Below are 26,416 nucleotides of genomic sequence, written 5' to 3' on the forward strand. Positions count from 1 at the left end.
TCCAAGCATTTACTATCTGCTTAAACCACCCTGAATGTAACACCCTCTGCTCAGATAACAGGCCTTGGAGGCCAGGCGGTAACCAAGGGCTTCATCTGTAGGAGCTCACTGAGCCCCCAGTAACTCTAGAGGGCAGGAGCTCTGGTTTCCCTCATTTTGCAGATCAGTGGACTGAGGATCAAACAAGTCCAGTGTCTTCCCCAAAGACATACATCCTGGCCAGATCCAAACTCTAGCAGTGAATGAGCTTAGGAGCATGACCTGGCTCAAAGCATGCACTCTCTGTGTTGGGGAGGAAGGAACTGTGCCCCCACACTGCTACCCTGGAGTCTGCCCACTCTGGCCATCCCATTCTCTCTTCTTCTCTGCCCAGTCCCTCTCTTGGGAAAGCCTGGCTACTTCACTCCCCAGGAGCAGCCACAAAACAGAAGATCACTGGCTGGTTCCAAGATCTCAATCCTGGGGGTCAAATGAAGAGTCTGTGGAGAAGGAGACTTTCTGAATCCGGTCCCCAGATACAGGGAGGCTCAGAATGTGTGGCGGGACCATTACCAGTGACCAGGTGTCCAGTTTGCCCAGGACAGCCTGGTCTATGACTGTGGCCCCTTTCCCTCTCAGAAAGGTCCTGATTTGGACAATAGACTACACGGTTGCCCTAGTAACCAGTCCTTGGTTCCCGCACCTTGAATCCCACTCTTCCTGAAGTTAGAGGCTTGATTTATCATCTTGGTGGACTTGTGCCTCAGGCTTCAGCTTCCTGACTTTTCTGTAACATTGAATAAGGAGTCTGGTGTCACAGAGTTTTGGGAATTAAATGTATCCTATAACTATATGGCAATTGCCTGGCACGTAGTGAGTGCTCAATAGTTTTTATTAACAGAACATGAATTCATTCTCACGGATTTAAAGTGCCAGTGATATTATAGTCACATATGTTATCATTATGCATTTTCTCAAATAAAAAAAACTAAATGTTTATATATTTTCCATTCAAGAATTAGCAGTAAATGCTGAGATCCTGCCTCCCTTCTAAAAATGTACACCTTGCAAAGGCCAATGATAAGTGTAGCAGCAGCCTCATTTCTTGAGGCTTACTCCCTGCCTGGGTGCCTGAACTTGATACTCACAACGACCAGCATGAAGTAGGTACTGCTGTTGTGTGCCGTCAAGTCGATTTTGACTCATAGCTACCCCATGCGACAGATTAGAACTGTTCCCCATAGGATTTCCTAGTCTAATTCTTACGGAAGCAAATCTCCAGGTCTTTCTCCAACGGAGCCACCGGGTGGATTCTAACCGCAAACCTTTCTGTTAACAGCCGAGCGTTTAACCGTTGTGCCACCAGGACTCGGTTTGAAGTGGATAATAAGATCATTTTATTGATGGGACGCCTGCGGCTCAGGGTGGGGAAGCGGCTAGGCCGAGGTCCCTGTAGTTTCGTGCCGAGGAGCAGAGAGGCCGCCGTGCCCTGCATTTTCGCGGTCCTCCAGGGGACGGGCCGGCGGGCGGGCTCCGCATCCTTCATAATAGCCGCTTTGATGCCGGCGGCCCAGGCGGCTGCCGGGCGGGAGGGGAGGCGGGCCGGGACGGGGGAGGGAGGAGGTGTGTCCGGTCGCCCCGCACCGCCCCTCCGCCCCTCGGTCCCGCCGCCACTCGCAGCCGGAGCTCCGAAGGCGCCCGTTCCTCCTCCTGATCCCAAGCCGCCGCCGCCAAGTCCCGAGCCGGCGGGAGCCCCGCACTCAGCATGTCGGTCGCTCTCAGCAACAGGTTCCAGGGTAGGCGCCGCGCCGCTGTCCACCGCTGATTCTCGTTGTCCCGCGCCCCTGCCCCGCGCTCCCGCCACGTTGTCCCCCGCCCTCGCGCCCAACTCCCCTGCCCGCCACCTGTGCGCCCGGGGCGGATTGCTGGGTGCGCGGCGCGCGGGAAGTCGGCGAGGGCTGGGGGCGCGGCCCTGGGAGGCCCCCAGCTTTCCAGCCCGCCTCTTTGTCTCCTTCAGGAGGGAAGGCGTTCGGCTTGCTCAAAGCCCGGCAAGAAAGGAGGCTGGCTGAGATCAACCGGGTAAGCGCGCGCCCACACTTCGCTTCCCCAGCCCTGGGGCCGCCGGCAACCTACCAGTGGCCGGAGCCCGCGAGTCCGCGGAGCTGTCCACGCCCTCCGCCCCGCCGCCTCTCACCTCCATCTGTACTGCTGTGCCTACAGCAAAGTCAACTCCCTCTTCCTCTCTTTCCTTGGGCTTGCCCCCATTTCCTCCCTCCGCTCCGCCCCTGTCGCCTCCGACACCAGGTAGCTTTCCTGCTACCCCCCCCCCCAGCTCTAGTCCCCGCGTTTCGGGTTGCAAGTTGGTACTCTCAGAGTCGCGAGGTGGAGCCGCCCGGTCAAGAAGCTCCAATGCCAGCTCAAGCCGGGACTTCCCGGAAGCCGGCTTGGGACGAGCCACAGGGATTTGTCGCTGGGAGGGACCCTCGAGGAGGTCTCCGGGCAGACCTCGGTTATCGGCCTAGAGAGGGAAAGGAGGTCCAGAAAGGTGAGATGGCTGCTCTGAGAGTGCACAGCAAGTCTCTTGGGACTGCTGTTAGAACCTAGGGCCAGACTCCCAGGCCAGTGCTCTCTTCACCATACAAGAAAGTCTCTTGGCTCACTGGCAAAGGTTGGTGTTGTGCCTGGCCTCCTGCCACACACATGTCTATTTTTTCTCTCCAGTTTATAGGAATTGTTCCTTAAGAAGTTGATGCTTTTTTCGTTAGTTTTGAGAGGGGATTGCTATTCTGGCCGTGGGTTTACATGAAGAAATCCTTCCAGCTGTTGCCAGGCACCCAGTAAACCTGTTGTCATCCAGTGGATTCAGACTCATGACAACCTCATGTATTACAAAGTAGAACTGCTCCATAGGGTTTTCTTGGTGTAGTGGTTAACCCCCGGCTGGCTACTAATCAGAACGTCGGCAGTTCGAACCCTCCAGCTGCCCTGTGGGAGAAAGATGTGACAGTCTGCTTCTGTAAAGACTTACAGCTTTGGAAACTCTATGGGGCAGTTCTACTCTGTCCTATAGGGTCTCTAGACAGCAATGGGTGGGACCCTTTACAGAAGTAGATCGACAGGCCTTTCTTCTTCAGCACTGCTGGGTGGGTTCAAACTGCCAGCCTTTAGGTTCACAGTTGTGCACAAACCCTTTGTGCCACCCAGGGACCTAGGCACACAGTAGGTACTCCTTAAATACTTGTGTAATGACTATGTAGATTGTAAAGATAAGGAAAAGTCCAGGCCTGCCTGTATTGGCAAAACTTCAAAGACAGCACAGCCAGTGGCTTTAGGGTTCAGCAGACCTGGGGTCCGATCCTCCATCATTTATCAGTTCTGTGGTCTTCACAAGGGGCCTGTCATCGCAGAGCCCAGTTTCTCCCTCTGGGACTGGGGATGTTACAATGCCTTTCTCCCAGGGTCACTGTGAGGGCTAAATGAGAGAAGGCAAGTAGCATGCCTGGTACGGTGCCCAGCATGTAGGAAGACTATGGATGGTACTAGAGTTGTTATTTCTTGAGGGGGACGTCTCCTGGGTCATTTCCTAACTGGTGGCAGAGGTGTGCCCCCGAGGCAAGGCTGGGCATTGCCCCTGCTGGCCCCCTTGGGCCACTGGGCACCGAGGTCTGAGCCTAGCTTAGAGCCCCAATTCGGGAAGTTGGAAGGGGAAGCCGGAGGGGCCAGCAGAGCCCTCATGGAGGTGGGGCAAGGGTGTAGTATCTCTTGCTGGTGGCTTGCAGTCTTGATTTCCTCCTCGATTTTCTTGGACTGCCTAGAACAAGGCAGCCATTCTGTTTTCCTTCTGCTGGCTGCAGGGATCCCATGGAGGACTCTGGGGACCCCTTTGCCCCTATCCTCACCCTGCTTCTTAATGCCATCTAAGGACAGCTGAAAAGTTGCCTGGATATCTAGCGACGGCTCTTGGGGGTCTAGGCCTGCTGGCTCCCTCCCAGTTATCTTTGCAGTCAGCCTGGCCTCAGGCTTGGCTGCTCTTGCCTCTGGACAGGAGCCTGGGACCCTGACCTCATACAGTCCCTGGGGCTACTTGGCCAGGCAGTTCTGAGCTGGCTGCATCCACCCATAGCCAGCAGGACCCTGAGCCAGAGACAGCTGGACAAGGGAGTGAGGTGACCGCAGTAGTTGGACAGGCCAGTAGAGCTGAGAGTATGTGGGGCTTTCCCTGCCAACACCACGCTTGGGGAGGCAGAGAGGGTGTATCTATGGGACGAGGCTACTGGATTGTTCTGGGAAGTGGACTGGCTTGGCTCAGGAAGGAAAGGGGACCTGTGGCTATCTGGGACTGATCTAGACAGTGCCTTTGGGCTGGGAAAGGTGAAGGTGCCTGGTCAGAGCAAGAAGGGGTGTAGTCTCAGGCCCAGAGAGGGCAGGCAACTAGCTTAAGGCCACACAGGAGCCAGTGGCATAGCCAGCAATCTGGTCCTTTCCTCTTCCCAGGATGCTGTGTTGAGACCTGCCATGTGAGCCCAGGCTGCTGAGGGCTGGTGGAACCCAAGGTCTGGGCCTCTGGAAGAAGGAGGTTCCAGGATCAAGCCAGATCACTTGAGCTGTTCCCCATCCCGGTGTCAGGGTGGCCCCCCAAGAGTTGAGAGTCATGACCTTGGGCAAGACACTTGACCTTTCTGAGCCTGCCTCTCCCAAAAAAGATAGCAGTAGTTGAGTTGTGATTTTTTTTTGGGGGGGGAGATGCCTATGTAATCTATGTAAACATTTACATGTCATCTATTTAAAGCACCTTGGAGAGCTGGCAGCTATCATGATTGTTACCGTTTGTTTGTTTGGTATTCAACCTTGGCCACGCCTTAATCTAGCAAAACCTTAGTCTTCTCTGCCTGAAATGGGAGCCTGGATCCCTGCCCTCACCCTCTCCAAGTTCCTACAATAATCAGTGGGGAAAAACAGACTGAAGCACTTTGCGGTGTCTGGGGCTGTCTCTTTGTTTGAGGCTTTGAGGCCTTGAGTCCGGTTCACCTATGGCTGTAGCCACAGCAGAGGGTCCCTGTGTTGAACAGATTTCCAGAGGGGATCATGTTGGCAGCTCAGGCTGCCTTCCTTTGGGGTGCAGCTTCACTGCCCCACTAGAGCAGGGCTTCTGGGGGTTGGGGCTGAGCTGAGTGGCTGTGGAGGCAGGACCAATGTTCTCTAGATGGGGCTTCATGGCTCCCTGCTGCTTGGGGGCCCATGGTTGCTACTGTGCCTAGCAGCTGGGGCACTGCTATGGCTGCTGGCAGCTCTGGGGGCTTTTCTGGGCCAGCACTCCAGTTCCCTTGGGGTCTTTCTCCTCCGTTGGGGCTGGCCAGCTTCCAGATGGCAGCTCCCTCTCAGCTACTGTTATTATAAGGAACCCAAGAATATAAGTAGGAGACTGGGGAGGACCTACAGGTCCTGGAAGCAGCCCTGGTGGGTAAGCGCTTGGCTGCTACCTGTCTGCAGCTGGAACCTGCCAGTGGCTCCGCAGGAGAAAAGACCTGGTGATCTGCTCCCATAAAGGTTGCAGCCTGAGAAACCCTATGGGGCAGTACTGTTCTGTCCTAAAGTGTTGCTATGAGTCAAAATCTACTCGGTGGCACCCAACAACAACAACACAGGTCCTGGTGGAGGAAGGAGAAAGGGAGGAGCTGTATGGAAATGTACCTTTTGCTTGTTTCACTTTGGCTTTTTCAGTCATTTTCTGAGCACCTGGTGGGTGCCAGGCACTGTGCCAAGCACGCTGTGAGCATTTTCCCATTGAATCCTCAGCCTAACCCCCATTTTACAGAAAACAAGTCTCAGAGGTGTTTCTTAAATTGCCTGGGTTTGAACGGCCACAGCTCTAACCTAGCCCATTCTCTCAACCTCTTAAGCTTGACTGGGTCTTCTCTGCTGGTGCCCACTCCTACCTCCGTGCCTGTGTGATGTGATGTGATGAGATGAGATGTGATGTGTGTGTGTGTGCGTGCACGCACACATGTGTGTCTGTGTTTGTGTGCATGTATGCATTTTCAGCACTGCTGGAGCGGTCAGGGCCGGCCCAGCCTCCTACTCCCTCCACATAGCTGACATTCCCCACACCCTGATGGCATGATGGGTGACCCCAGGCCAGCCAGGCCCAGCCTTATATAGCAATGGGAGAAATTTTCTCTAGCTCCTCACAGGGACAGAGAGAAGCGGTGGGGCTGGTGGGCTGCCCATCAGAGTGTCCCTGCCCTGGGGACCAAGCAGGAAGAGCCCAGAGAATGGCGAGGGCTGCAGCTTGAGTGGCCAGAGGCCAGGCTCCTTAACAAAATAATGTGCGTCCTGCTTCTGCATCGTGCCCAGTGCTTGGCATGTGCCAGCTCATGGACTCATCCCAACATAACGCTCCATTAGATAGAGGCTGATTGACAATCTAAATATCCCCACAGGATAAGGATTCTTACGACTCCCATTTCAGGGATGAGGAAATGGAGGCCCAGCTAGGTGAAATCACCTGCCCGCAGTCACCCAGCCAGGAAGTGGCAGAGCTAGGATTCAAACCAGGTCTGTCTGACTCCAGACTCTGCCTGTGGCAAGCCTGGCTCCTGTCTGAACAGGACTGTGACACAGGCCTCTCTCGCTTATGTGGATAAGGATCTCTAGCTACTGTCCTGATGTCCCAGGCCTCCTGGGTCGAATGAAGGGCACTCAGCATTCCTTGTAGCATTTGGGTGCCTAATGGTGATTGCAGAACCCACATGCTATACTGGGAAGAGAGCTGGGCACAGCTGGCCAGGTACCTCTGTCCAGGGGTGTACATATCCCCTGCCTTTCCCCTAGCATTGGGACCTGACCTAAGCCACTGCACAGGTGTGTCTCTTCCTGTGTACCTGGCAGTAGCTCCCTGTCCCTGCCCAGTTGGCATCACCAGGCACTCGTCTCTCTTGCTCTTCCGTAATATATTATAAAGGAGGTGGTGATAAGCGGCCACATGAGCCTCAGAGGATTCAATGTCCCCACAGGGCTGGCCAGTCACGACCTGGGTGTGGCCATGTCACAGGAAGCTAGAGATAGAATTTCTGCAGGGTCTGCTTCATTTGTGCAGTTGGTGGGTGTTTTTCTTCAGCTGCCCTGGCTATTGGCGAGGACTTGGTGTCTGGATGAGGCCCTAGAGCTGCCATGGGGAATGTGCGCGCTGTCCTTGTGGTTGCACATTACAGGCTCCTGCTCTGCGCCAGGCACCAGGCCGGCCATTTGTGGCCTGGTCCTGGCCCTTTAAGAGCCTGCAGGCTGCATCAGAGGCCTTGCAGCCTGACATGGTGCTGCCCATCCTCAGGGTTTTCCCCCAGGGCTTCAGCCATCAGCCTGTTGGATGGCCTCCAAGATGGTGATATCTGCCCATCCCAAAATTCTGCTGCAGCTAATACATAAAGGTGAGCCTGAAGGGCCAGGAGCAAGCATCCAACAGCAGGTGCTTGAGGTGCCAGCCCAGAAAGAGGGTTAAGTCAGGGAAAAGCAGACAGGTGGCAGAGATCTGAGGGCTGGGGGCACAGCAGGGGCTGCCAACCTCTGATGGACCTCATACTTGCCTGGGAGCTTTTGGAAAAAGCCCCTTCTGGGCCTGAGCACCTAGAGAGAGTCCTAGGGGGATTCTGGTGTGCATCACAAGTTGCAGATGACCAAGAGCAGCAGCAGGGAGCAGGTGTGTGGCTGTGGACACTGTGGCCTGGGGCTGAGATGTCCCATATGGATGCCCATCACTAAGGATTAGGCAGAAGTCTGAGGAGCTACAACAAAGTTTGCCCTTGATGAGGAATGGCCTGGGTCAAGGCTTGTTGTGGAATGAGTCTCTTCTCTGGCCTTCCCCTCATCTACTGGTGTGGCTTGAGTTTGGGTGATCTGAATGGATTGTAATAATTGTTAATATTTAGTAACATTCAGTTCTAGGAGCCAGGCTCTTTCTATGTATTAGCTCATTTAATCTTACAACAGCCCAGTGAGAAGATTTTATCATTATGACCCCATTTTAAAGATGAAGAAACTGAGGCCCAGAGTGGCAAAGCAAGTTGCCCAGGGTCACAGAGCTACCAAGTGGTGGAGCTGGACTTGAAGCCCGGCAATCTGAGTCAACTTCCCCTATCACTCCGCCGTGTATATCCTTCCCTCAGGGGGTTTATGTAGGGTTTCCAGCCATTGCAGCAGTGGGCAAGACCCTTCTTCTCTGGGGCCTCAGTTTTCCCAGTTATTGAACAAGGAGGGCAAGCTGGATGCTCTGAGAAGTCCCAGGTTCTGGGACTAGGTGATGTCTTTGCAGCTTGGCCACCTTCTGTGCCTTACCCATGGACAGCCTACTGGGGTCCTTAGGGCTTGACTGGCAGGCTCAAGTCTTCCTGTTTTCCATCCCTAGACTCCTGGCTCTTCGCCAGGGACTGACCAGGCTACACAGGCCTCCAGACTTGCCCCTCCTCTGAGTCCAGGGACACCCTGCATCTCTCATACCTGGGGGCCCTGACAGCAGTTTCTTGAGTTGGAAAATCTTGTCTTTTGGGACAGTGGGTTGGAGAGGGAGAGGGGGATGGGACAGAGTAAGCCATCTGCCCCCTCGTCCCCCCAGAGGGCTATAGAGTGGTTCCCTGGCCTATGGAATAACCTCCTGCCTCTGCCCAAGAGGCAAGGAAAGTCCAGTATTGACTTTATTTGCCTAGAAAACAGGTCAGGCCACCTTCTCTCCTAGTTTGGGACAGGGAGGGAGCAGGAACAGTGGCAGGAAGTAGACCTTGACTTGTTAAGACTTTGTGACTTTGAGCAAGTTGGGCAACCTCTCTGGCCCTCAGTTGTCACATCTGTCAAATGGGGATAGGAAAAAGAAAAATCATAACCAGCCTAAGTGAGGAGGGTACAGTTTTCTTCCACATCTATTTAACACTTGAAGATGGACTGGGAGTTATAAGCTGACTATATAAAATAAATGCTAGAAAATAATAATAATAAATATCTAACATTTATTTAGCATTTGCTAAGTGCCAGGCACTGTGTTAAGCACTTTACATGTATCTACATATATACCATAGTTCTTCTTGGAAGAAGTACAAGCAGAATGCTCCTTAGAAGCAAGGATGGCGAGACTGCATCTTACACACTTTGGACATGTTGTCAGGAGGGATCAGTCCCTGGAGAAGGACATCATGCTTGGCAGAGTACAGGGTCAGCGGAAAAGAGGAAGACCCTCAACGAGGTGGATTGACACATTGGCTGCAACAATGAGCTCAAGCATAACAACGATTGTGAGAATGGCTCGGGACCGGACAGTGTTTCGTTCTGTTGTGCATAGGGTCGCTATGAGTCGGAACCAACTGGACGGCACCTAACAACAACAACAACCATAGTTCTTAGGGCAAGCCTGTGAGGTGGATGTTTTTTATCCTTTCTGGTTTGTGGATGAGGAAACTGAGTCACAGATAATTTTTACAATAATTTTTATACAGCCACAAAGAGGATTCAAACCCTGGTAGTCTGCTCCAGCTTGCCCTCTTCTTGCCTCTCTTGTTTTTCTTCCAAGGATACGGGGTGAATCCTACCTCTGCCTTCTCTGCCTACAGACCCAGGGCCAGGGCTGCCTGGGGTCCTGGAGCCTGCACAGATAGGGTACCTGCCCGCTGGAAATCGCTGTGCCCTGAGGCTGGACCAGGGTATAGAGGGGAGGATGCCTGGAGGAAGGAAGCTGTGGGCTGTGCATGAGCAGGAACCAAGAATCCAAAGCTGAGAGGTGGGGGCTGGCTGCCCAACCAATGGAACTCCTGTTTCTGCCTGCCACCCGCCTGCTCCAAGGGCATGGTCTGCACAGCTGCCCTAAGCCTAGGTCATGTGAGGGCTGCCTACCCACACATGAACCGGTCAGCTGCTTCTCCCACCCATAGTCACTCTGCATCTCAAGCACTTGTCATGTTGGCTGTACAGAAGAATGTGAGTCCAATCCCCTAGTCTCCTCTGGTCTCTGTCACACACATGCACACACTTTGGGCAAAGCTGCCCAGCCATTCTAGGAGTGAGGGTGAAGAGAAGAAATGGGGACTGAGTGGGGGTCTGAATGGCTTCTCCATTCGACCAGTGTTTATTGAGCACCAACTAGATGCTGGGCACTGCTGGGTGCTGGGCATCCTGTGGGTCACAGACTATCAACCCATCCTCCTAGAGCCTGTGGCTGAGAACCTGCCTCCCCTCCTGGCAGCCATCCAATGCCCACAGCCTTGGTCACTCCTACTCAGCTCTGTGCCAGCAAGGAGCAGGAGCAGCATCTGCTATGGAGCTCAGTCCCGCTTGGCCACTTTCTAGCTGTGCTGCATTGAGTTCATTCACTCATCCTACAAATATTTATTGAGTGCCTAGTATGCTGTCCTACGGTCTAGCTGGGGGTGACAGACAGTGGACAATAACCCTAATAAGCCATTACATCATTAGGAGGTGATTCATCCTATAGAGATAAAAGGAAAAGCAGAGCAAGACAAGGTGAATTGGAAGGAGAGTGGGGTCTGCAGCGGGTAGTTTGCAGGATAAAATAGGTTGGATGGGGTTAGCCTCATTGAGAAGGTAACACTTGAGAAAGAATTGAAGGAGGTAAGAGAATGAGCCACACAGACATAGAAAGTATGCTCCAGGCAGGGGACACAGCCAGAACAAGTATCCTGCAGTGGGTGCATGTCTGGCACATGGGAGGCATGGAAAGGAGGCCGAGGCGGCTGGGACACCCACTCTAGTGGTGGGTAAATGGAGATGGGGGAAACAAAATAGTACGTTAGGTGGTGACAGTGCTAAGTGACATGGTGGTACTCCTAGACCCCCAGGGCTGCTATGACAATGTATGCGGCGATGACTGCTGCGAGGAGTCCATGCTGTGCTCTTGCCCACCCCTGCTCTCAATTGCTGCCGGGTTGTTTTGTGTCCTTGTGTGATTTGTCTCTAAGACCAGGGGCCGTGGCCTTCCCTTTGGAAGTGACTGAGTAGAACTGGGCCCATAGGGGTGGTTGGTATAAACTTACTGACAGGTTCAGAGCTGGTGTAGGATTTTGGGAATCCAGAACATGGGAGCTGGGAAGGAGGCACCCTCCAAATGGCACCCCAAAGGTTCCCAGATGCTGGGCTTTGCCTGTGCCCTCCCCATGAAGGTTTTCTGTTTACTGGTAGAATGAAGGGAATATAGAGGCAATGTAGTAAGTTGAACATGGGCTAAACTGATTTCATTTTTAAATTCTGAGATAAACGCTTCCTACTTTTATGAAATGTCTTTTTCTGAACTCTTGGCACTAGTCATTGGTAATTGTTTAAGAAATCTTAGCAAAATAAAAACTTGGCAGCCCTATACCAGTCCCCCCCACCGCGCCCCTTTGAGGGAAATGTTTTGTGTTCCTATTACCCCCAAAGTCTGGGAACTACTGACCTAATTTGTCCTTCCACTGGATAGATAAAGGATCTGTGGCCCTGGGAGGTGCCTGGTTTACTCAGGGTCACAGACAAGAATTAATTGTCCTACTTTTGGTCAGAGAATGGGGTAGAGGAGCAGTAGAGAAGAACTAGAAGAGAAAGCCAAGAGGAAAGGCAGCCCTCAACAGGGCCAGCTGGGAGAAGGGATCAGCTTCCTAAATGGAGGCAGGGCCATGCCAGGCACATGGTAACGAGGCCCCAAGTGAGGCAGTGGCAGGGCCAGCCAGACCCATGGCCCTGGGGCTGCCCTCAGCCACAGGAGGGCATGGACCTTGGAGTCCAACACACCCAGGTTCCAAACCAATCGTACCACATCCTCAGCTGCTTGGGGACTTTAATATTTGTGGTCCGCAGGTCCCACCGGTAAAATCACAGCAATAGTGACTGCGGATTTGATGGGATAACACAGTGCCTGCCACAATAAATGTTTCACCCAGACTTCCCAGACCCAGTGAGGGGAGCGGCGGAAGCCACATTGAATATGGCTTCTCCTGTTCTGTCACAGTTAACGTGGAGGAACTTGAGCCCTAGAAGGAATCATATTCTGCCTCATATGCACAATCACACCCGTTGCTTATTGACAGCTGATGTGCTGAGCCTAGTGCTCAGTGTTCCTGTGAATCATCCCTGTTGAGGGGTCAGTAGTCAAGGAGATGGGCACTGTTGTGCCCATTTCACAGGTACTAAGTAGAAGAACTGAGATTGAAACCCAGATTGCTTTATAATCATTTAGGTTCTTGTCATCTTCCTATTCTACTTTAAGCCTCTTGGGGGTTTACAACAATAGACGGGGCAGTGCCAGCAAAGATAATGAGTTACCTGCGAAGCCCTGGTAGCATAGTGGTTAAGAACTATGGCTGTTAACCAAAAGGTCGGCAGTTCGAATCCACCAGGCACTTCTCTCCTTGGAAACCCTATGGGGCAGTTCCATTTTGTCCTTTAGGGTTGCTATGAGTTGGAATCTACTCGACGGTGACGGGCTTGGCTTTTTCTTTTGGCTCTAGGAGATGTGTAAATACAGACTTGGTTACCATTTAGTTGGGAATGATAGCAGGAATTTAGAAACAGATTGAGTGGTTGACTTAGATAACATTTAACATCGTTTTAAACACAGACTTTCTGTAATTTTAGGATAGGGACCTGATCTTACTCAACTTGGTCACACTCCTTCCCTCAGTGCCTAGCCTAGTGCAGTGTGCACTGTAGTCTTTCAAAAAGACTGAATGAATGGATGGACAGGCCATGCCCATGTCCAGTTGGCTCGATAACGAGGCAAGTGAGATCCAGAGAAATGAGGGGACTAGCGGAGTCCCAGAATGCATTTGGGCAGGGCAAGGGTAGGAACACATCCTCTGCTTTCCTGTCTCAATACAGGTTCTAGGACTGCTAAAGATTAGCAACAAGACAAGTAAGATACGGTGCTGTGCTTGTGCATGGCAGGTGCTCGCTAGTTGGTAGCTTTTGCATTAAGACCAGAGACTAGATTGGATGAATTCCTGCAATCTTTCATCTTTAACTGTTAGGCTTAAGGATGCAGGCTCTAAATGAGACCGAGCTGAGTTGAAGCTCTGGCTGTGTGAGCTTCAGTTTTCTCATCTATAAAATGGGTATAATAATAGTAGCTACCTCTTGGGGCTACTAGGAGATTCAAAGAGATGATGCTATAAGGTGTTGAGCATAATCTTCATCCCTGGAGGCTACTGTTAGTCCCCTGTGACCCCGCCCATCTGGTTCTGAAATGACTCATTTGATGCACCCTAAGCGTCTGCAGGGAAGGTGGATCGGGGATCAAAACTCCCATTTTACAGATGAGGAAACAGGTGAGAGGGTAAATAGCCTCCCAAGCATTGTACAGTCATTTTCTGGCCAGAGCAGAGGCTAATAATGATGGCGGCTGTGTATTGAGCACTTATCATATGCCAAGAGTCATACATTCACCTTTCATTTGATTCTCATACATGTCCCAGGAAGTAGCTACAATGATTATCCCCTTTTGGCAGATAAGGCAATGGGTGTACAGAGAGGTGAGTTAGCTGGCTCAGGATCACATACCTAAGAAGTGAATGGTGGAACCAGGCAGCCTGTCTTTGTAACTCACAGCTTCGTGGATCCTGGAGCCAGGGTGCCCTGGGGAGAGGCATTGGTTCCTGCACCCATAATCCAGTGTTTGGTCTTCTAGAGAAGACCCTTGGGCTCCACCCCAAGCTGCTGAGAAATTTTCTCCCCACAGGGTGGCCTGGGCAGAGCCAACACCAAGGGTTGATGGAGCCAGGGCAAACACTGGGGACTCTTGCCCTGCCTGGCCAAGCCTGGACATACAGCAGGAGAGGAGGAACGGGGCATGGGTCTGTGTGTCGATGAGTTCTGCCTGCTGACCCATTTCCTCAGCACTGCCTTCTCACCTCTGCAGGAGTTTCTCTGTGACCAGAAGTACAGCGATGAAGAGAACCTGCCGGAAAAGCTCGCTGCCTTCAAGGGTAAGCCAGAGCTGGCTGTCCTACCCGCCTAGAAGAGCTGGGCTGACCCCTCAGCCCCTTGTACACTTCATTGCTTAGCCTCACAGGGCCAGAGACAGACTATGGCTCTGTTTCATCTAGAACGTCCCTCTTTCTGGCCTCTGCAGGTGCCCTTGCCCCTCAGCCTGCAGACCCTGGCTTGCCCCTCTCTCTCCGGGCTCAGGTTGGCTACTGCCTGCCGCTGACCAGGCCCTGCTTGTTCTGGGGCCCCAGCACACAATCAGCCCTTTGTGAACCGCCCTTGCCTCTCCCCCTCCGCGGTGGAGCCCCTGTGGAGAATGGACGTTTGTGTCACCACAGTGGGGCAGGGGGGCAGAGTTTCTGCCCATTGAATCTCGGCAGCACGGGATGAAAAGAAAACAGGGCCTGGAAGCCCGCGCAGGGAGAGGGACGGCATAAAGATCCCTCTGTTCAGGGCCCTGGCTCTTGGTTCCCAGCCAGCACTCCATAGGAGAGGAGCCATGCACATAGGGAGTAGGGCAGGCCCACCTTTCCTGCCGGGCCAGGCATGCGGGGCGTGGGAGTCCTGGGCTCCCTGGAGGCTGCACCCACCCCCTCCCAGCATCTTGGCAATGTGGGCATCCTCCCTGCTCCAAGGCCAAGAACTGGCCAAGTGCTCCTCAAGCAGCTTCCCGCCTGGTTGGGCAGCAGGACACCTATGGCTAATACTACTCATAACAGCTGGCATGTGGTGAGTGCCGACCACGTGGAAGCACACTTTACATGCTGCATTCCTAGCTCTGAGGAATTATCCCAGTCCACCCAGGAGGGAGATTGTGACATCCTTGATTTACATACAGCTGGAGAAACGGAGGCTCAGGGAGGGTGTTCCATTGGCCTGAGGTCATGTAGCTCACTTCTGGCAGAGTTGGGACTTGAAGCCACGTCCGTCTGACTCCAAAGACCCTGCTCTTAACCATTATGCTATGATGCTTTTTACATTACAGAAAACAAAGAGAAGTAGAAAAAAGACACCCTATACCTGTCCCGTCTCAGCCGCCTGTAGGAGAGTCGTGCAAAGGAGAAGCCGTGCATTCCCTTCTGTCTGGATACCAACAGGGCCCCTCTCCAGAGGTGGCTCTGAAAGTAGGGTTGAGGTCACAAGGATTTACCGTCCACTCTCCTTGACATCACTGGAATGTAGGATGGGGCAGGTCGAGATGTACTGGGACCACAGGAAGTTACCTTGGAAGAAAAAGGACCGTTGTTGTTTTGTGCCATCAAGTCAGTTCCAACTCATAGCAGCCCCATGTGACAGAAGAGAACTGCCCCATAGGATTTCTTAGGCTGTAATGTTGACAGGAGCAGATCGCCAGGTCTTTTCTTCTGTGGAGCTGCTGGTGGGTTCAAACCACCAACCTTTCATTTAGCAGCTGAACACTTAACCATTGTACCACCGGGGCTCCTTGAAAGGGACTGTAGAGGTCTTCAAATCATTCACTCGTTTGATCTCCACCAGATTTTACTGAGCAGTTACCATGGGCCAGGCTTCATTCCAGGCCTGGGGAGATAGTAGTGAACACACAAGAAGGACCTGGCCCAAAGAGACCTGCGATCTAGCAGGGACGGTGGGTGGTAAACAGAGAGAAAGAAAAAAAAAATTTTTTTTTTTTTTAGAGCAAGGAGATAAAAAGTACACCAGATGGTAGTGGGCACTTTGGTAAGATGTGAGCCTAGGTAGGAAGGACAGGGATGTGGGCAGGGGTGCCCACTTAGAAAAGGTGGGGAGGGGCCTGAAGGCATGTGGAGGGGCCCTGAGAATACTGGGAGGAGCATTCCAGACAGGAACAACAGGTGCAGAGTCCTGAGCAGTGGCAGGTGAGGAGTGTGCCAGGAACAGCAAGGCTAGTAGGACTGGAACGGAGGGGATCGTGGGACAGGCAGCTGAGAGGCTGAAGGACACACACTGGTGAAGATCACATGGGGCCCTTAGGCTGCCATAAGGACTTTCTTATGCTGGCCGCTGGGTGCAGAATTAGCAGTGAGCCTCCCAGCCCCCACCTCTCTGTGGAATGGGAGACCTGCCCAAGGCCACGTGGTTGTTTACACACACTGCCCCAGTCAGAGATACCAAGCTCCTTGCTCAGAGTGGTCTTCCCTCCCTAGTAGTGGTTTCCTGAACTCCTTGATCAGGTATTTCTAACTCAAGGTCCATAGGTGGGGTTTGAGGGGGGAGATTCCACGTATCCCTGGAAACTGTATGCACCAATTTGTGGGCAAGGGTAGGTCTATAGGCATTTCTTCTGGAAGAGCATCTGGTTCTCAGTGGTGTCCACGACACCTCCAAAAGATTAAGAGCCATGGTGACTACCGAAATTGGTGGCTCCCACACCTGGCTGCCTGGCAGCAACACTTTGGAAACACACCAATCACGGCCCTGCTTGCACTTCCCAAATTCATTGCCCCTGACTCTCCAGGGCTGGGAATCTGAGTCCCTTCCCAGCTGATCCATACACAGCCTACGCTAGTGGGAACCTGCCTGCTGGGTTGAGGTCAGCCTTGTTCCCTGGCCACCTTTCCCTCACAGCGCCACGGGAGAGGGGTGCAGGCAGGGTGAGCGCTTTCTCCAGAGACGATGATCGAGATGACGGGACTCGTGTCAAGGCCTCCAACCCTTGTGGGGTGAAGATGTTGCCCCAGGCTCCCCAAGGACCCTGCTCCCAGTCACCCTCAAGGGAAGCCACTGGGTCCTTACAGGGTGTGATCCTGCTCCAAAGCTAATGCCAGTTTTTGCTCTGTGATTTTCAGAGAAGTACATGGAGTTTGACCTGAACAATGAAGGCGAGATTGGTGAGTGAGGTCTTGAGGATTGTGTGTCCAGGGAGGGGGGTGTTAGGTGTGGGCAGAGGGTGTGAGGGTCCGGAGACCCCTGCTGGCCCACCTTCGTGATGAGGGTCAGAGGAAACAGGATGGTCCCATGAGTGTGACACACATGCTGAAGCTTCCCTGCTGTGCCAGGCTAGCCGAGCCAGCCTGACCCCCCATCCACTCCTCAAGGCCATTTCCTCTCAAGCCATCTCCCTACTGCTCCTCTCCCACTCCCCACCTCCCTGCCCTTGTCTCGGTCTCCCACCCCACGTGCTACAGGGACCCTGTACTGGAAAGACTCAGGCTGCTCCAGGGTGAATGGCAATTGACTCCCTGACCCGAGAGGCTGGCATTTCCTTCGTCCCCAAGACTGTCTTTCCATTTGTACGTTTCTTAACAATTGATGGGGTGCTTCCATGTTCATTGATTCCCCCTCCAACAGATCCTTACTGCATCCTGCTGTCCAGGGGTCTCAAAAGCCTTGCCCTGTGGCGTTTATGTCCTGGTGGGAAGACCGTATCTTGAGCTTCACCAGTAATGCTCTGAAGTTAGAGCTGGCATAATTATCCCCATTTTATAGACGAGGAAACAGAGACTAAGGAAGGTGAAACAGACTACTTTGGGCCACCTGGTTGTTAAGCAGCAGGCCCAGGGCCTGGCATCCCAGCCTTCGGTTTCTGAGTGGCTTCTCTCCCCTGCTGCACGCTCACCGGTGTTGTCACTGCCGCCATTGGCTTTTCTGTTCCTCCTTCTCTGTCCTCTCTCTTTTCTTTTCCCTTTTGAATATTTTGATCCTTTTTTCTTCATAAAAGCTTTTTCTGAGTACAAAATTAAAACATATCCATTATAAAATAAAGTTGGAGAACGCAACAAAACCCAAAGCTGAAAATATGTCACCCACAATCCCACATCCCAGAAATAACTGCTATAAATATTTTGGTTTACATCTCTCTACTTTTTTTTTTTTTTAAATCACACACACACAAATACTGTCTTATATATTGTTTTAGAACCTAAAAAAAAAAAAAAACGAAACTTGACATTTGTGAGTATTTTGACATATTAACCTTTCTTCTGAAATAAAATTAATGGCTACATAATACTCCATTGTAGCAATGGATTATAATTTACTTGGCCAACGCCTTAGTATTGAGGGTTTAGATGATTTCCAACTACAGTTGATAACTCTGTGAAGAGCATCTTTGTACGTGAATCTTTGTCTGCATTGCTGATTATTTCTTTAGAGTGAATCCTAGGAATTAGAAGTTCTGGGTCAGAGGCTTTTGAAGCATCTTGCCAAATTGCCCTCCAGAAAGGTCACTCTAATTGAGAGTCTGTCCGGCAGCTGGGGAGACCTTTCACTCTTTCCTGGAGGATGCCACCCAGCTTTCTTTCAAATGCCCTGGACATCCTGGTACCTAGGGGCCTGGCCCCAGTGCTGCCTGCCCTCCTCTTGAGTGAGCGCTGGCCTCACCACCACTCCCTTAGCCCTGAAACCAGACCCCCTTCCCACTCCTGCTCCAGCCTGCCTTGCTAATCCATTGTTCCCTGAAGAACAATCTGAAGGAAATTGCCTCAGATCTTGGCTGGAGTGGGGAGCTCAGAAGCAGCAGCTCTTCAGGGTGTAGTAACTTCTGGGTGCCTCCCTTGTTTTTCTTGAATTTTGTTATTTTTTCCTGCTCTGCAGGATATTTTTGGCACTCTCTACCTTCCAGCCTAGCAGGCTGCAGGGGTGGGAGTGGCAGGTAGGGACAAGCCACCCGGAGCCCTGGAGAGTGGCTTTTATTGCCTGAGGTCAGGCTACTTCCTGCCCCCACCGGTCTGGGTAGTGACTTCTAGCAGGAGGCAGCGGGCCAGGCTCACCCTCACTGAAGGGAGCAGGAGAGAGAGCAATAACTGTTGTATGGCATAAATTGTGGCTCTCTTCAGGAGTCCCTGAGTGGCAGAAATGGTTCAGCGCTAGACTTCTAGCCAAAAAGTTGGTGCTTTGAACTCACTCAGAGGTGCCTTGGAATACAGGCATGGTGATCTGTTTCCGGAAGGTCACAGCCTTGAAAACCCTATGGAGCAGTTCTGCTCTGCACATATGAGGTCGCCATGAGTCAGAATCCACTAGACGGCAATTAACAACAATGGCTCTTGTTAACGGAGCTCTTGCTTTGTGCCAGGTGCTTCATGACCTAGTCCTTCTGAATGACCCCATTACCCATTTACAACTGATAGAAGCAGAAATTGAGAGAGCTAGAGTAGTTTAGCCCAGACCCCACAGCCATGAAAAAACAAAACAAAACAAAAACCCAAACCCATTTTCTTGGAGTTGATTATGACTCACTATGATCCCTTTGTTACAGAGGAGAGCTGCTCCATAGAGTTTTCTTGGCTGTAATCTTTATGGAAACAGATCACCAGACCTCCTTTTCATGGCACTGCTGGGTGGGTTTGAACTGCCAAACTTTAGGTCAGTGGTCGCATGTAAACCATTTGTGCCACCCAGGGACTTAAATCAAGGAACACAGAGCTGTATCTGACTCTAGAAGCCTCTGTCCTTAACCACTAGTCTATACTGCCTCCAACGAGAGCAGGGAGATTATGTGGGCTAGTTCTCCACACGAGGACATCTCCCCATCCAGCTTCTGGGCTTGGGGGGCCCCAGAGTGGAGCTTTTCCTAGCAGCCCCAGCAGCCAGTCTACACTTAACACATCTGCTTTTCCCTCCTGGCAGACCTGATGTCTTTAAAGAGGATGATGGAGAAGCTTGGGGTCCCCAAGACCCATCTGGAGATGAAGAAGATGATCTCAGAGGTGACCGGCGGGGTCAGCGACACTATCTCCTACCGAGACTTTGTGAATATGATGCTGGGGAAACGGTCAGCTGTCCTCAAGCTGTGAGTACCTCCGTTGCCTCTCCTGGGAACTCCGAAGGCAAGCCTCTCTGCTGGCTGGCGGGGGGAGTACCTCAACCATATCCCAGCCAGTAGGGCAGCCACCCCTCTGTTTCTAACTCATTGTGTGACCTGCAGGACGAGATACTTAATCTTCCTGAGCTTCAGTCTCCTTATCTGTTAAACCTTGCAGGGGAAATGAGATGGGATTACACATGTAAATCCTATAGCAGAGCCACTGGCTGAATAAGTGCTCAGGAAGCAATAACTGTGGTGATGATGAGGATAAAGATAAATCTACCGTCAAACTTCCAGAGCAAAACAACCTACTACCCTGTAGTGTTGTTCTGAGCATAATATGGGCTTAAAAATGGGCTCTAAAGGGGGGTTGTTATTGTTGTCAGGTGCCGTTGAGCTGGTTCCGACTCACAGCAACCTTATAGAACAGAGTAGAACTGCCCCATAGGGTTTCTAAGGAATGGCTGATGGATTTGAACTACCGACCCTTTGGTCAACAGCTGAGCTCTTAACCACTACACTGCTGACATGACCCTGGGCCAGTTGCCTTAGATCTCTGAGCCTCAGTTTCTTCATCTATAAAATAGGGATGATGATAAACATCTGTGACATGTTACCCTGAAGATTGCAGCCCAGTGCCTGGCTGATGGCAAACATCTAGTTATATGGTAGCCAAACTTGCATATTGTAGGTACTTCCACACAAAGAGTTGCAGAGGAATTCCTTGGGGGAAGGCTTGTAGTCATTTTTCAGAGCTGAAAAGGACACTTGGCTTTTAGGAAATAAGATGAACAGGTTTTTAAGTCTCATTGTATGAAGGAGAAAGCTGAGGCCTGAGGAGGCTGAATAACCTGCTTGTGAGCCCACAGTTCAGTCTGGCCAGAGCTTTCATTTTGGGGTGGGATGGGGCAACAGCTGTGTGTGGGGAACACCAGCAAGGTCAGACACACAGGGCCTGAGAGGCCAGTGGGTAGCAATAAGAGTGATGGTGCTCTCAAAACAACACCTAATGCTTAGTGGGTCAGTTTACTATGTGTCAGGCATTAGTCCAAATGTTGACTCTTTACATTTACCATTCATTAATTCAGCAAATATGTATTGAGCACCAACTATGTGCCAGGGATTATTCTAGGTACTGGGGACACATGAGGCGCTGGCCTCATGGACCTTACATTCTAGAGGCAGGAGACAGACAATATATAAAACAACAGCAAGCACACTGTGATGATGTGCACCAAAGAAAAATAAAGTGCGTAAGGAGAGCAGAGAAGGATGGAAAAGTGAGCAGGGGGGTACTCCTCACAGAGAAGGGAACATCTGATATACAGCCCTGAGCAAAGGAAGGAGGGAGCCATGTGGAGGTCAGGGGAAAAGGCTTCAGACAGACGAAACCACATGTGCAAAGGCCCTGAGGCAGGACCATGCTTGTGTACTCAAGGAACACATGGAGGCCAATGCGGCTAGAGTGCAGTGAGTGAGAGAATAAGGCTGCAGAGGTGGGCAGGAATCAAGTCATATGGGGCCTTGAAGGTCATGGTCAGACTTAGGATTTTATACTAATGTGAAGGGGTGCCATTGAAGGATTCTGTGCTGAGGGTTGATTTTTTTAAAAGGCCCTTTCTGGCTGCTACAAGGAGGGAAGCTGGGAGGCAGTAGGAGGCTCAGGTACTTGTCCAGGACAGAGATAAGACTGCTTGGCCTGGAGAGGCTACAGTGGAGGCAGGCAGGAGCAGCTGGGATTTTGAAGGTGGAGCTGGAAGGATTTGCCTAAAGGCCCAGATGTGGGGTGTAAAGGAAACTGAAGGATCTGAGCACGTGTGTGAGTGATGGTGCCATTTGCTGAGATGGAGGAGCAGGTGGGGAAGAGGGGAACTGAGAGTTCAGTTTTCCACATTAAATTGGAAATGCCCTTCAGACATCTACGGGGAGAAGTCAAGGAGAGAGCTGGATGAGCAAGACTGGGGCTCCGAGATAAGTTGTTTGTGGACTGTCAACCTTTAGGTGGGATTTAAAGCCATGGAATCAGAAGAGCCCAGCCAGGGAGCGACTATAGATGGAGAAGAGCAGAAGGCAGGACCGTGGGCACCATTACTTAGGACAACCTTAGGATGTGAGCACTTTTAGCAGCCCCACTTACAGAAGGAAGCCTGAGGCTCAGAGAGGCTGAGTGTCTTGCTCAAGTCACCCAGCTGGGAGGTAGTGGGTTGAGCTTCGAGTCCAGGCTGTTTCCCTCCTAAATTACACTCTGAGCTCCTGCCCTTTACTTCCCAGACTTTACTCTCAGAGCAGTGGGGCGTTATTTGAAGGTAAGAGGGGATTTTGAAGAGTTTTAAGTAGAGAGCCCTGGTGGTACAGTGGTTAAGCGCTTGACTGCTAACCTAAAGGTCTCAGTTTGAACCTACCAGCTGCTCTGCGAGAGAAAGATGTGGCAGTCTGCCTCTATAAAGATTTACAGCCTTGGGAACCCTGTAGGGCAGTTCTACTCTGTCCTATAGGATTGCTTGCTATGAGTCAGAACTGAGTTGAGGGCAACAGGTTAGGTGTTCAGTTAAGAAGGGCGGTGGCAAGGTCAGGATTGCATTTAAAAACTGTCTCCTAAGCAGAGCCATGGCCCAGCCTTGCTCAGCCTACACCAGGCATTGTGGGCAGGGGAAGGCACATGGCCTATGCATCAGAGGTTTGGTGTCTCTTCTTGCCCCTGCCTTGGAGTACCTATGTGGTTCTGCAGAGTAAAGTCATCATTTTGCACCTGTTTTCTCCTCTGTACAATGGCCCTAGCAGATTGCCCTAGGCTTCCACAAGATCCCACTGGGAAATGGATTTGAGGGGCATCTGTTGAGGCCCGTAGACTTGAGGGCTAGATGATCTTTCCCTGGATAGGGGAAGAAGTCCTAATCCTTTTTTTCTTTTCTTTTGTTTTTCTCCATCTCCAAACCAGAGTCATGATGTTTGAAGGAAAAGCCAATGAGAACAGCCCGAAGCCAGTTGGCCCTCCTCCAGAGAGAGACATTGCCAGCCTACCCTGAGGACCCTGCCTGGACCTGCCCCTGCCCTACCTGGCCTCCCCGCCCCTCCTCCTCTCTCCACATCTCGCTGGCCTTCTTGACTCATTGTGATTTGTCTTGTTTGTTTGTTTGGTCATTGCGGGTTTGTTTGTTTGTTTCATTGGACAGAATCAGTGATCTTTTTGTAAAGCACAAACTACCTGCCTTAAAAGGGCTCTGGGTGGTGGAATCCTGAGCCTTCAGTCCCCTCTTCACCCATCCTTCCATCCTCCCTCTGCAGAAGAGCTGACATCAAACCAAAAACCACAGGGACAGGGGAAGGGCCAGAGCCAGGGCAGGGAGGCTGGGAAGGCTCTGGAGTTGGGACAAGGCTGCAGGGCCTTGTGAACATTTCCTCTGGCCGCTCTGTGTTTCCAGCGTTCTTGGCTTGGCCCAGCTTCCTGCCGGCCACACCATGGCCTACCACCCCAGCTGCTCTCCACTCAGTCTGTGCTTCTTATCCTCAATGAGGGTTCTCAAGGAGGCGACTGGAGGAGGGGAAGAGAGGAGTTTGGCAATTTGAGCCCTTTGAGAAGGTACCGGAAGGAGCTCTCTGGCCATGCCACCAGCAGCGACCACACTTTTACAGGCAGTTTGGAGGGCAGGTGCAGCTGCACAGGCCGGCCGTTGCTGGAGCAGGAAAGGGCTTTGGAGGGAGAGATGGGGCCAGGGACCTTAGGGGAGGGGTCGCCTCAGTCTAGTCTCTTTTAGGAAGGATGCTGAGGGCAAAAGGACAGGAGAATCAAGAATAAAATGTTCATGGCACAAAGAGTCAACCTTACTATTAAACCAAGAGCTACCTTTCTGACCCCAATCTTCATGAAACCTGACTACTCTTCCCCCATTTGTCTTCCCACCCTACTCACACGATTCACTTATTCATTCTACAGATATTTATTGACCATCTGTTACGAGCTTTAAGTCCTTCCCCTTTATCCTGACATGTGCTGTGTCCACTGTCTCTCTAAATCATCTCTCCTTTTCCAAATCACCCAAAACCTTGAGTTTTGGAATTGGATTGGGGATACCTTTGTTCTTTATTATAGACTCACAGGATTTAAGAGTCCCAATCCACCCTGCAGGTTAGCTGGGCAGTCCTCCCATGTCACAGGTGAGAAAACCATGTTTGGCCCATAGAGATTAAGTGCCTTGCCCAAGGTCAGGGGGTTAATTTGGAGATGGAAGGGTCTGGACCAGAGCTCAGGTCTTCTGATCCCCTGCCCACACCTCATCTCTGCTCTGGAATCCTCAGTTAGTTGTGAAAACAGGGAAGGATTGGGGAAAGGTAGTCTCCTAGGTCAACATTTGGGTAAGATTTTCCTTGCCTGGAAGGCCCTGGGCCAGGATTAACTACCCAGCATTTCCAAGTCAGCATCAGGGTCTGTATAAGGCCTGGGACTGCCTTTACAGTTCTGGTGCCTGGTTCTCAGAACACATGCAGGAAGATGTCAAACTTGGCCACTTCTTGGCTGAGCAGGGGGTCTCAGCCTTGATACCACCTGTGCTCTGCAGTCCCTTATCTCTCCCCATGCAGGACTTGGATGCACTTATTCATTGAACGTATTTATTAAGCACCTGCTATGAGCAAAGAACTAAGAATCCAGCAGTAAAATAGGACAGACTCATGGAATTGTGAGTCTAGTGGGGAAGTCAGACCCAGATAATAACATGAGAGATGAATGTTAGGAATGGGGGATACAAGGGTAACTGCCCTGCAGTCCTGGGGGAATGAGCTGGGCCCAAGACTGGAGACTTGGAGAAACCTTTGCAAAACCTAAAGTAGAAAGGTCTGGGGGCTGTTGGAGCCAGTGCGGGCTCCCTGTGGCTCCTTAGTGACCCATAATCAAGGGCCCAACGTGCTGCTCCCTATAGTAGCTTGAGAGGATAAGGGAGGAAGAGGGTGGGGAAATGGCCAGGTTAGATTAGTCCACTGGTCTCAACCAGTTCAGGAGCAAGACTATTTGGCCATGACTGGCTGATCTTCAGCCTAAGAAGCTGCTTCAAATGCACAGGCCTAGTCGAAGTTTAAACCCCAGTAAAACACTCCACCCTGTAAATGTAAAATCCCACCTCTACCTCCTCTGCCTTTTTTTTTTTTTTTCCTGAGATCAATAGATTAGCAGCTACCTGACCCCAAGGCTTCTCACTGCCTGTCCTCTTTGGGCAGGCTGGGACCTTTGAGCAAGGTAAAGCCTTCCTTACTACCCATCATATTCAGTGTACCCGTTCCTCACTCACAGAGAAAGACAAAACTAGCCAGGCTTATTTCAGTGGGTTCCGCAGCTTACAAGACCGAAGGAAGCCTCCTTAAGGAAGGAAAACAAGCTGGTGTGTTTCCAGCTTCTGGAAAGGGCCGGAAGAGGGGCTCTCTCATTGGATGGGGGGGTACCTTGGGAAACCCCATCAGTTCCTTCACCACTTCTTAGAACTCAACCCTTGGTGGAAAGGGTCTCAAGAATGTTTCTCGGACAAGGGGCCTGCATGTATTTCAGGTTGTGGCTATTGGCTCTAGGATACTTACTTCTCTGGCTAGGGGCTCAGCTTCTTGGCGCTTCAGCTGTCTTTATTTCTGAAAGACCAAATCTATCTGTAATGTAACCAGCAACTTGGGGACTGCCAATTATGGCTTTGTCCCTATGACTCAAAAGGAAGGAGTTTGTTGGGTAAATCCAGGTGGATGAAGTATGTGTGTGTGTGTGTGCATGTGAGTGCGTGTGGTGTGGGATATCATCTCTACAGATTGGAAATAAACCAGACAAACTTATCGATGTCATGATTGGTTTATTTTTAATACAGTTCTTTAGCTCAGCAAATTCAGAAGAGCTAGTTAACAGATTAAAATGTGCCAGACTTATTTAACCCTCACAAAAACCTCCGTGAGATAGGTTCTGTCATTGTCAACCTCTTACAGATGAGAATTGGGCTTGGAGCAGATAAACAACTTACTGCAAACCTGATAGTGGTAGAATATCCTACAGCATTTATAATTCCATTACAAAAAATTTCTTCTACAACAGGGCTGTGTAATAGTTATCAAATTCAGACAACATGAATTCTAATCCTACCTCCAACACTTTCTGGCTGAGGGGCACTGGAGGAATTTTCTTAACATCTCTGTGCTTCAGTCGTCTCATCAATTAAACGGCAATCCCAGGTGGCTGGGATGTCTTGACAATTAAATAAGATAAGCACAACTAAAGGGTTTTGCCCAGAACTCAGCACAAACTATTTTGTTAACGGAGATAGATACGGCTCTTCAAAGGAGTAAACAAAGCTGGTCTTTGGTGCCCTTTTTCAAAACGGACTTTTGTGACAAGGTTCCATCCACCTATTTTCTGAACTTCTCTTCCCTTACCCTGCCCCACCAAAGCCTCTCTCAAGAGCCGCCCCTGTAAATATTTGTCAAGTCCCTGACATCTCTGCATCGGGAACAATAACCACCTACATCGAAAGGTTACTGTGAGGTTTCAACGGAACAAGGTGCTTGCAGCGCTCAGGCGTCAGACGCCGAACGAGTAACTCCAACCCTAGGCGAGACCGTAAGCGTGGGGGCGGAGTCAGGACGCTCCAGGCGGCAGGCGTGCGGGCCCTAGGGCCACGCCCCCACTCGGACTGAACTGGCCAATGGGAGGTGGCAGTCCGAGGAGCGCGCGGCTTCAAGTCTACCTCTAGTTTCCTCAAACACTTAGCGGAACAGGAC

The 26,416-nt window shown here is 51.4% G+C and overlaps 1 protein-coding gene across 1 annotated transcript; it reads left to right on the top strand.

Annotated features, from left to right (window-relative positions):
* Positions 1-1,641: 1,641 nt before the first annotated feature.
* Positions 1,642-25,477, top strand: AIF1L (allograft inflammatory factor 1 like). The gene is made up of 6 exons (XM_049896530.1): positions 1,642-1,775; positions 1,997-2,058; positions 13,859-13,925; positions 16,713-16,754; positions 19,495-19,657; positions 22,611-25,477. Exons 1-6 carry the CDS (start codon positions 1,745-1,747, stop codon positions 22,696-22,698), a joined length of 453 nt encoding a protein of 150 aa, XP_049752487.1. The 5' UTR covers positions 1,642-1,744; the 3' UTR covers positions 22,699-25,477.
* Positions 25,478-26,416: the final 939 nt, after the last annotated feature.

The sequence above is a fragment of the Elephas maximus genome, chromosome 9 (genome assembly GCF_024166365.1).
Source record: "Elephas maximus indicus isolate mEleMax1 chromosome 9, mEleMax1 primary haplotype, whole genome shotgun sequence".
NCBI classification, from domain to species: domain Eukaryota; kingdom Metazoa; phylum Chordata; class Mammalia; order Proboscidea; family Elephantidae; genus Elephas; species Elephas maximus.